The 11,713-nt window shown below is 44.8% G+C and overlaps 1 protein-coding gene across 3 annotated transcripts in view; it reads left to right on the top strand.

Annotated features, from left to right (window-relative positions):
- The first annotated feature begins 3,621 nt into the window (after nucleotides 1–3,621).
- NUP214 (nucleoporin 214) overlaps nucleotides 3,622–11,713 on the top strand; it is a 369,960-nt gene continuing 361,868 nt past the window's right edge. For 2 of the 3 annotated variants that reach the window (XM_078646199.1, XM_078646200.1), the window contains exon 1: nucleotides 3,622–3,842. In XM_078646199.1, the coding sequence (XP_078502325.1) occupies nucleotides 3,801–3,842 (42 nt within the window). In that variant the 5' untranslated portion in view covers nucleotides 3,622–3,800. The remainder of the gene's footprint in view (nucleotides 3,843–11,713) is intronic. The other variant, XM_078646198.1, reaches the window with a different exon arrangement.

The raw sequence follows: 11,713 nt of genomic DNA, 5'->3' as shown, positions 1-11,713 counted from the left end.
AAACTGATATGGAATGATCATATTTTTACTCCTTTCAGTGTGCCATATAATGCATTTCCTCTTCAAATGACTGGGCGCATTTGCTCATATATACCACAGATTAAAGCTATCATGTGTACAATAAGCTCTTAATCGTCGTGACAGGATAGTTTTTTTCTGATTCTGTACTCTTTACACTTAATGTCCCTCCTGTGCTGTTTATCATCTTATGTCTTTTTTCTTTTCTCTCATACATCCAAGTTCGGAAAGTCTTCAACTCAGAAAATAGGTTAGTGTAGTAGATTGATTTTTGAACTAATCAAAGCTGATCTACTGCCTCGTACATGTATCTGCAAATCATGTATGACTGTATACCTCTTAATAAATTGTTTAATTTCAAAATAATTGCCGCAGCATCAACACCCCAGGCAGAACCTGAGGCCTTAAGGGGTGTGGGCTGATTATGATTCAAAACGATGGTGACACCTGTGAACTCATTTTACTGCTTTCATTGATTTATCAATGCATTTTGCAAACCACCATGTTGAATGACTGCAGCCATTTTGTGTACCTAATGTTTACTAACATGCTTGTGTTCTGTTGCCTCTGATGTACCAAGGCTAATTTCCTTACCTGGCACTACAAAGCAAAGATTTCAATTCAGCTAGCTCAGCCTCTGAGATGTTATCATATCTCTTTTTAGGGTTCTTTTTTTGTTCTTCTCACAACAAAACCCAGGCACCAGTTTCTCTTGCTAAAGCCAATTGCAGAACTTTCGCACACTCTTACGTAAAAGAAATGGCATAAGGCCTCAAAAGAGAAAATGCAATTTTGTTTCCCCCTGTGTGATATTTAGATCATTTAATGTCAGCTGGGCAGCACCTTCAGATTGAAGCAATCCGTAAGTCACCTCGCCCCCAGGTCTGCCCTTTGAATATTGGCGCAGGATCATGGGAAGCCTCATCCTCCACCCTTGACCCCATAGGAGCAGGATTCCACCCCTGTTTGCACTCTGTCACCACCTCTGTCCATCTTGTTGAGACGTCAGCATATATTGTGTTAGGTTCTACCTTGATCGCCGTGGATCCCTACTCTGCAGCTGCTCTTCTGCTCATCATAATTCAACATCTCTCCACCATCAAGCTGTCCAGATATGAAACGTTACAGTTTTCTGCTTCCCATGTTACCTTAATCCATTGTCTGACTTTGAATCCTGCCTCCATGATGTTCTCCTACCAAACAGGTGGTCCCCAAGATTGTTGTCAGGTCACTGAATACTCCACCAAAACCATGCATTCATGTATCAGGTGCCCCAATACACACAAGTAAACGTGTTTATTTTGCTGCTGGTTTGCCTCTCAGAAATGATGGCGGAGAACGTGTAACAGGTTATGCTGTGTATATCCTTCATGAAGTTATTGCAAACAAGCACTTGCCCCAGGTTCACTCAGCTAAAATAGCTGAGCTTGGAGCTCTGATGAGCGCCTCTAAACCAGCTGCAAAAAAGATTCTAAATATCCTTACAGACTCCTTTGGGGTCAGTCATGACTTCTGGTTGTTATGAGTGCAGTGGTGGCTCTTAACTTCTGCAGGAACAACTATCAAAAACAATCTACATACAAACATGATTGATGGAGCTACTGTTGCCTCTCAAGATTGCTGTTGTGAAATGTGTTGTTCACAACAGATGAAGTCTTCCTATGGAGGGAACTGGCAATGTACATTGTACAGGTTTGCTGACAGAATATCAACAGACAAAATATCTCCTTCCAGGAATATTGTGATCAAAATGTTGATGTCAAAAGTATCTACATCCTACACTTATAATGGTAAGTGCAAAAATACCGGGAAGAAAATATTGATTTAATTAATATATCTATATTCAATATGGTTTTTAATATATATGGAATAAAATAATAAATATATTAAATAGTAACATTAATTTAAAATATATATATGTAATATATATTTAAAAATATAACAAATTAACTTAATTTAAAATAGTTAAGCACAAATATATAATAATAATGTATTTTATCAATGTAACATTTTTATATAATATAGAAATATAACAAAATAAAGTATATACATATACCAATAACTTTTAGGGCCCTATTTCGATGTCAGTCGGAAAGCCTCCGACATGCGGTCAAAGGCTTTCCGACCGAGATCGTCAGTTTCAATTCTGAAATTGAAACCGGCCCATCATTCCGGCTGGATTCCAACCCGTCGGAGGCCAGCCCATAATTCCAATGGACGGCATTTCCTCCATTGGGATTACGACTCTTGGTTTCCCTAAGGCTTTCCATGCCAGGCTTTCCGGCATAGAAAGCCAGTCAGAAAGCGAGTTTGGGGGCCCCTAGGATGCCCCCCTTCTCTTTGTGGCCTACATTTGGGGGCCGAAGGGGCACCTATAGTGCACCCCTGTCGATCCCTGCACCGTGTGGCATACACCTTGAGGGGCCATCCATGCAGTGCAGGGATGAACACAATCTCCCATTTCCCTATGGCCGGTATACGGCCATAGCACAAGCTCCCATAGGAAAATGGGAGTATGAGACTGTATCATGTGTGGTCGCATCGTGATTAAGCGGTTGGGACCGTCGGCCGCTCGGACCCAATTCCACGATGATGTTGATCAGAGGCAACTCCAACCAACATCATAATCGGTCCATAAACCATTAAAAAACAAACCATTCCAATTAAATTTAAAAAATAAGCCATTTATAGATCTGAAAATTTAGTAACAATTATTTTACACATTAAAAACATAATTAATTAAAAATACTATAATGTTAAATTAACAAAAACATAACAAAAAAATGTATTGCAATTTAAAATAAATTATTAAATATATTTAATACATATACTATTATAACTGCAATTTACACAAAACTACCCATCATATTATTGTAAATATATATAAAATGTACTAATCCCACTTTACCCAAATCAAAAATAATAAAACTAACACTTATTAATCTCCCTACAGTAAATACAATAATAATAAAATTGTTGAATTGCGGATAGGTAGTATTTACTATACCCATTGCAGCCAATACGACGGTAATCAAACTATTGGAGTGCAGACAGAAAATGTACTTAGCGCCATGAGGCCTACGGGTGCCCGCACGCTCTATAAGTTGTTATTAACATAACATAACCTATAAAAAATAAAGTAGACAATTTACATAAATATCAATTAACATTAATCAAAAACTAATTATAAATTACAAAAAAATAAATCACTTCCCACCCTTTACCCAAATAACCTCGCAACCTGTACTTAAAAAAACATAACACAATTAATATAATGGTGCACAAATATCAATTAAAAAAATATATAAAATTCAAGAAAATCATTCATTTATTATTATTAAATTAATTCCCACCCTATGCCCCTATAAACCCACAACCCACTACAGAACTAAAAATCACAACATTACATTAAATTACATTTATTAACTACTAAAAAATTAACAAACATATCAAATATCATAAACACATGCCTACTACAACATGTAACGGTCACATAAGCAAATTGAAAACTTGCGCGCGAAGGAAACTCTTCCGTCCCAGCGCCAGAACGAGGCTTGACACGCGGAAGCTGTGCCCAGAGCTCCGACTCTCTTCGGCGCCCTGATTGTGACGTTGCTACGTGCGCCGGAAGCGCTGGATAGTGCGCAGGGAGTTGACAGCGGTGTGCGGGACCTGCAGGAGCAGAGGGGGCGGAGGGCAGGCTGAGCCGGGGCAGAGAGCGGAGGGTCGGCCGAGCCGGGGCAGAGAGCGGAGGGCAGGCTGAGCCGGGCCAGCAGGCAGCCATGGAGGAAGATATGGACCTACCCAACGAGCGAGAGATGAAGGTGAGGGCAGCTGGCTGTGGGGGGCTGAGTAACACCCTTTAGATAGGCAGGGTGCAGAGGGATGCTGCAGCATGGACTCGGCCTGACCTGTGGCAGCTGTCTGTTAGGGGCAGAGTAACAGCCTGCAGGGGGTTAGGCAGGGTGCAGAGGGATGCTGCAGCATGGACTCGGCCTGACCTGTGGCAGCTGTCTGTTAGGGGCAGAGTAACAGCCTGCAGGGGGTTAGGCAGGGTGCAGAGGGGTGCTGCAGCATGGACTCGCCTGGGGCAGCTGGCTGTGGGGGGCTGAGTAACACCCTGCAGGGGGTAGGCAGGGTGCAGAGGGGTGCTGCAGCATGGACTCGGCCTGGCCTGGGGCAGCTGGCTGTGGGGGGCTGAGTAACAGCCTGCAGGGTGCAGAGGGGTGCTGCAGCATGGACTCGGCCTGGGGGGCAGAGTAACAGCCACCGTGCATGGGAAGATGCGACCTCATGGTGCCCTGGTCCTTGTGCCTAACTGCACTGTGCATGTGCTGAGCAGGGTGCCAGTCTACAGCCAGCATGGGGGTGGGGGGTGCAAGGAGGTGTCTTCAGAGCCCTTGCGGTCCAGGGAGGATGCCACCCTGCAGGGTGTCTCGATGGGGTGCATGGATGCCATGTCCCAGCCCGCAGGGCGTATGGATCCTGAGAACTTTGTGGTGGAGGGCGGGTAAGCACATCGTGATGTTATGTGGCGGATACAGGGTCTTTGGATGGATTGAAAGTGGCACAGCCTAATGCTCCAGGAGCTTGTTTGGGTGGTAAACACCCTAGGAAGTAGTGTTTGGATTGTTATGGTGCTGTGACACGCTTGGCGGTTGAAGGGATCCTGAAACTGAGGAGTACAGTTGGTTCAAGAGAGCTTTAGGGGTGCCTTGTTATTGACACATTAGTTTTAGGGGTTAGATCGGGTCCTCCAAAGTGAGCTGTGGTAGGCTGGAGTGGATTTTGGGAGTTAGAATGATTGCAGGAGAAGAGACACTGCAGTCCTGGGGACAGACACGAGCTGCACTTTTCTGCCCCTTTAAACATTACCAACGACAATAACTTTCATTGTGTTTTTACTTAAGCCATTATAGTAGACACTTTAAATCTATATGCATGTGTGTATTGTAAAAAGTGTACATTAAACCACACAGTAGATTAAAATAGTTGTTCAAACAAAACTCGTCAATTAAATGAAGACATCCGTGAATCCATTATTTTCTAACATCTTTGGAGTTCTATAATTCATTATTAAAATAGTCGGTATAATTGGGGAGGAGGGGGGTTATCCAAATAGGACATAACGTCTGGAAACAAATGTTGTCTGTTGTAAGGAAATGCCTCTTTTTGCATGATCACCCTTAAGTTTTTGGACTGTTGCTGCCTATTTTCAGGTATCGCCTAGTGATGCAGCGCATGTGTTGCGCGCCTTGGCAAGATCTATTGTAATGGATTTTGCATCTGAAGGGGAACAGGAGATGTGCACACATACGGACAGGAGATGTGCACTCCGTACGCATGCACATCTTCTGTCCCCGTGTAGGGCTTGCGTTGCAACACTCAGTCTGTGAAACAGGAGATGTTCACGCATCCGTGCAGGAAATTTGCACTCCGTACGCGTGCACATCTGCTGTCCCCGCATAGGGCTTGCGTTACAACACTTAGTCTGCGAAACTGACCCTGACATCCTGAATTATCGCAGCCTGTGCTTCACCGCTCCTGCCGATAAGCTCGGTGCACCGCTGCCCGGCGCTGTCTTTGCAGCACCTTTTACTGACTGCACTCAGCCACGTGAAAGCTGAGCGCGCGGTGCATTGTGCTTCACTGGTTTTCTCTCTCTACTGCTTCCGTCAGTGCTTTGAGGTAGCAACCAGCGCTATGCAAATAATTAATATAACGTATGCTTAGATTTAAAAAAGATGTAATTACACATACATTAATGGCAAACAGACAAAATGGAAAGAAGGAATGTCCGAGAAGATCCTGCTGTCCCATGTGTAGGACAACGGGACAGGGTTTGAAACAAATGGCCAAATACATTTTAACAAGTTTTAAAGCAGCCTCTCAGTGACAGGTTCCTCCTATGCCACGGTTCCTTACGGAACGCTGCCTGGTGCGCTCGCAGGTTCTGCGCACGCGTCTGGTCGTGACGTCCAATGCACGGGCACACCACACTGTGTGGAGGGCCCAAACAGAGCTTGCACAGAATACCAGCAGTGGGCACGGTGCCAGTCGAAAAGGCCATAATACAGAGTTCAAGACGGAAGCTGCAATGTTAAACCCCAAGACAAGTATTCTAAACAGTGCACGAGGCCAATCGATTCATGAAACTCTGCAAGGCCCGAGCGTGAAATGGAAACTGGAGACTTTTGTCACCAATGTCTTCCGAGCAGATCGATTGCTTAAAGAGAGCGTGCCTCCGGTGGAACTAGATCTGCTGGGGTAACTGGAAGAGATCTGGGCGCAGGCGTCTGCTTCTGAACTGCACATTTGAAGGATGGGACTAGCAGACAATAACGCAGGGGCTGAGGGAAGAGCTAGAAACAGCAAGCGGGTGGGTAAAAGAGAGGGAGGGAGACGCAGACAGAGGGCAACGCAGACAGTAACTGCTCCTCTTTTACTGCCAGCCTTGCTTCTCCTAAGCAAGAACTATAAATACAAAGGTTGTGTTTAACCCCTTGCATGCTGCCGCGATTCTGCGCCTGTGCGGCAGAATCGCGAGTGGGCGGGTTTATGACGGCCCCCAGCCGTCATCAGCACACGAGCGCCGTAGTGCATGACGGATGGGGGCCGTCATCAGCTTGCAAGGGGTTAAGCACCACTTGCAGGTTTTCAGATCGCATCAGTAAAAGGCATTGTCATTTACAATGCCAATAGCTTAAACTCGCTTAAATGCAAGACCTATTGCATTAAAAATCCTTGTTTACTTTGAATTGCGCTAACCCTTAAGAGGTCTATGTCTGATTTTTCACCCACAATTTGCATAAGTTAACATATAAGTCCCTAGTATATGAGCTTGTAGGTTAGTGTCTTTCTTGAACTGCAGCACTTATTGTGGCACCACAAGTGGAGCATAGCAGAGTGTGAAATCCCAGTCCACCAGTGATGGCTGGCAGAGCAGTTTTTATCTGCTAACTTGAGTTTGCTGGTTAAAGTAATGTCAATTCCTAAACCTTACTTTCTAATATTTATTTATCATCTCCTAAGGCAGGTCTACTGCACCCTAAAGGCAGGGTACTTTATATTAAAAGGTTGGACATGGGTTCTTAATTTTACTTGTCCTGATAGATAAAAGCCTGCATTGTTGTGTTTACTGAGGAAAGGCTAGTAGCCCCATTGGCAAGTAAAGTGTTACATGCTGACAACTCAGCAGTGCTACCTTCTGAATAGATCAAGAAAATATGATACTTCAGGGTATCAAAAGAATAAAATTTAATGTAACTTTTGCACAAATGGAACATTTAGTAAGTAGCCACTTTGTTGGCCAAAGTATTTCAGTTATTGCTTACGGTTACTGGTAATGAGATAGCCCTATGCCGTCCTGGTGAGAGGTGTGAAGGCTCTCAGGAAGGTATACAAAAGGCCTGCCGTTAATTAAGAGTGGTCACCTCTGCCTGCCAGGAAGGCCAAACAGGGCGTCCGCCCAAAATGCGTGCTTCAATGAGAGCCACCTTCGACTGGTAAATGGTGGACACACACACGAGAAAGCCTACCCCTTTATTCTGGCAGGCTCGTTGCCGTCAGGGACAGAAAAGGAGAAGCCATTGTCAAAGCATTTTTTCTGGGGACATGTAGCCCCTGAGTAGCCACACCTCAGAGATAAGCTGGCGAGCTCTACACTCTAGGAGAAAGCTTCTGCTATGTTGGGAGTGGGTAGTATAGTGAAAGCTGGGATAACTAGATGCCACACTTTGCAGGAAGTCATCACTAGGCTGGTGGGGACCTGGCAGCCCATTGGCTAGTAGTCGCCCCATCCCCAGAGAGCACAAACTGGGAATAAAACAGCATCCTAGTCAACAACACCTCAAATCGCGCCTCAACTGAAGAGAGGACCGAAGTACTCCCCTCCTGTTCCCTGGACCCAGTGAAGAGAGACTACACCAAACTCATCCCCAAGCCTCAGTGTTTCCAAGAGCCACAAGGGGGACGCAAAAGCTGCAGAAGCCTGTCTTGGTGAGTTAGTAGATAGAACGCTTGGCCACTGAAGTGTAACCTGGGAGACAAGTCGTGGCCCTCCAGAGTTGCATCTGAGTCTGCTAGATCTGGAAGAGATGTCGGGGTACAGTCTGGTCGCTCAAGGAAGGAAGTTATCTCCAGTTATGGGGAACAACTGGTTTTGCTGTAACTGGAGACCAGTCGATCAGTGACAACTGGGTTTGGCTAGACCTCTACTGGACTTGGAGGGACACCGACTCCTGTGGCCAAAGTCACCCCACCATGTTCCTAGACCAAGGAGTGGCCTCAGGAAGACCTCCCAACACAGAATCAGCATCCTATATCCCTTGCATCAGGACCACTTCATTACAGTCTACTGTGGTTGACTGTGTGGTAACTGTCCAAATGGACCACTTTGGTGTTGCTGTGACTCCCAGGTCCCCAAGCTGGCCGCTTAGTAGTTTACAACTTTAAAAAAGTTTTACAAAGTTTACAGGTACTTAGTCCAATATAATGATTTATTGCGCTAAGTGAAGAAACAGTAATTACTGGTTTCTTTGAAAATTCATATTTCCTGATCCCTCCAGAACAACCACAGCTATGTTCCCTGTAACACCCTACTGTTTGCATGTTCGCACTGCCTCTGCTGGAGCGCGCACAAAGTGAAAGACTTCCAGAGATTTTTAAATCATTAACGCGGAAGAAAGTTTTCTCTTGGTGCACGCTGTCATAGGAGCAAAACACCTGCTCTTCCATAGCTTTTCTGATGGGGGGCCTCTGGAAAAGGAAAGTATGACTTAACGGGCACAGGGCTGTTACCAATGCCGTCACCTGTCCAGCTGGTGTGAAGTGCATGCTTATGTGGATGCACTTAGGCCTTTCAAACCGGAATCTTTTTTTAATAAGCTTACATGTGGCTTCTGCTGCCCTATGGCCATAGCTGCTGCTAACTTTGGAGCTGATGAAGCAAGTTTGAATCTCAGTCGAATCTCGGCAGCGCTCAACATCCTGTGATTCTGGGCAGATCACTTAATCTCCCCAGGTTACAAAAACAATACAACTGATGCTCATGTAAAATGTTCCAATGCCTTGCCCTAAATAAAAACAGCAGAAAAATGCACATTGCGTTAAAATAAGAGCATTGGCATAAAAGAGTAAAGACAAATAGATGCTTTTTTGGTGGCTGATTTGTACAAAGTTAAACCTGCTAAAATCATAGCTTCCCTGCTTTATTTGTACAATCTTAGACAAATATCATATTTGACCAAAACTCCTTTTTCTTCAGTGTGGCATATGAAATCCCTTTCAGATATGATTTCAGAATACCAGTTGTACAAAAAGCTATTGTGTGTGATTTAATAGAGGGTAATGTTGCTCTTTAACAATCTGGGCCACCTACAGAGTTTACATCAGAACTGTCTTGCCTATTAGTTCACTAGTGGTTTGTGTTTAACCCTGGGCAAAGCACTACGCTAGCGTACTTTGCACTACGCAAACTGCATGTAGGACAGTGCAAACACGCGTAGCGCAGCGGTCATTTTTTGCTTGCTTGCGGTCCTCAGCGTCAAGTTGGCGACCGCGAGCAAGCAAAATGACATCCCGGCGAGACTTCTTCCTCGTTCGCGATCAGCAACATCAAGTTGCCCGTCACGGGAGGAAAATAATCCTCCCGGCGAGATTCTCAACGTGGGGAGGTCAGGTTTCTCATTACGAGTGGTCACATATGCTCACGACAGCTCGCGATGAGAAACTACCAGTACGCGTTGAGAAGCTGCTGCACTAGTAAAAATCTCGAGCGGCAGAAAACTACAGCTCGCACTGTGCAAGATGCCGTTTTCAATGATTGCACAGTACCGGATGCTTGTCCGCACTGTGCAATCATTGAAAACTGCATCTTGCACAGTGCGAACAGGGTACTACGCAGTTCACGTAGTGCTACGCGTAGCTCGCGTAGTGCACTTTGCGTAGCTTCGCGTAGCGCTACTTCGCAAACTACGCCCAGCCCTATTTGTGTTTAAAAACGATTTCCCTCATTTACAATATGTTGATGCACGGCAGCGCAGCAAGCCTTCATGATGCACTGCCATTCGTCAAAAGAAAAGGGCAGGAATGTGCCGTATCTACAAGACACGGCGCATTCCTGTCCTTTTCCCCTGCGCTGGTGCACAATGGGCTGCATGCGCCAACGCAGGCACCCAAGCGCCTTGGTGCAAGGGTGTCTGCATTGTAGGGGTGCTGGTGTTTGTGTAGGAATGAACACCTTCTTGCACACAAGCAATCACAACATGAGTTTTCCTCTTTCTTTGTGCTGCAGAATGCAGCACACATAGAAAAAGGCCAAATGAGGAGAAATAAAGGTATTTCTCCTTGTTGCGCCGCCCTTACGCATAGGAATCTGACGCACTCACAGGTTTATGAAACCTTGTAAATCTTGGATTGTGCCAGGTTCCATGGATGTTGTGTGGGAACACCCACAGCAACACCCATTGAACACCCCTTTCACGAAGAGTAATGCATGAAAGGGGGCCTTATTTACAAGGCCAGGAAAAGCTACGCAGGATTATAGGGTGAGTGATCTCACCTGGCAAACGCCACTAATTCTGGTAGTGCACTCGCTTGGTTAGTGAGTTCTCACATGTCTTTGTCTCACATGGCCTTGAATACAGTGCACAGAGACCATTTTCGGCCGCAAACAGGGAAAAAAAAATAGAAGGAACATTGAACCACAGTACCACAAATTAGCACATTTCCAATGTACCTTTAGTATTCTACAAAGTATTTTTAAATCCCGTAGTCCCAATATTAAAAAAGAAAAGGAGGACAGAGCCAATTTCAAATGTTATCGACCTATCTCCTTGATAATCTCTGCAATTTAGATACTTGGTAGAGTTTTTTTTTAGATCGGCTGCGGGTATGGATACATGAAAAGGGTAAACTATCTGATGTGCACTATGGCATCAGATAAGGCTTGGGGATGGCAGAACAATGTCTGAATCTTCATCTCTTAATAGACAAGTACATGAAGGTCAAGAATGGTTCCCAATATCTGGCTTTCATGGACCCAGCTCTTCATTCGACTGTTAAATGAGCAAAACTACGGGACAGAATGACTGAAATAGTGGTGGAGGGTTTGCTGGTGCTCTTTCTATTTCAACTTCATACTGATTTGTCTGGATGGATCAGGTACTGCCCTAACGGAGAGTGCACACCGCTTTTCCAAATAGAGCGGGTGTTGGGCAATGTTGCGTTCTCGCTCCTTCCTCTTTTTGTCTCTACATCAATGAGCTCAAATCGTCCTTGCTGAATGCCTGACGCTCCCAAGGTGAGGACTAGTCATCTGCCTGTTTGAATGTATACAGATTATTGTGTTTTAATGGCAAGAACTGCAGTAGGTTTGCAGAGGTTACTTGACAGCTTTGCTTAATTAATGATCTGGATTTGTCTATTAACACCACTAAGTCTTATTCCATGGCATGTTGTCGTCACCCTTGCAGTGTGAAGTCTCTTTTTGTAAAAAATTCCAGATTGCTTCTTGTATCGACCTTTATGTATTTTGGGATTCCTTTAAATAACAAAGGTACTTGGGCACACCTTATGAAAGTAAGGAAAGCGCAGAGTCGATATCGGCAATCTTCAGGTTCTCTGCTAAATTGGATTTTTTGCCCCTTCGGTGTGATGTCCAACATTTAGAAGGTCAAGTTAATCTCTATGGCCA

Source organism: Lissotriton helveticus, chromosome 5_1, assembly GCF_964261635.1.
Source record: "Lissotriton helveticus chromosome 5_1, aLisHel1.1, whole genome shotgun sequence".
NCBI classification, from domain to species: Eukaryota; Metazoa; Chordata; class Amphibia; order Caudata; family Salamandridae; genus Lissotriton; species Lissotriton helveticus.
The sequence above is the reverse complement of the archived record's forward strand: the minus strand, read 5'-3'. Positions and strand labels throughout refer to the sequence as shown.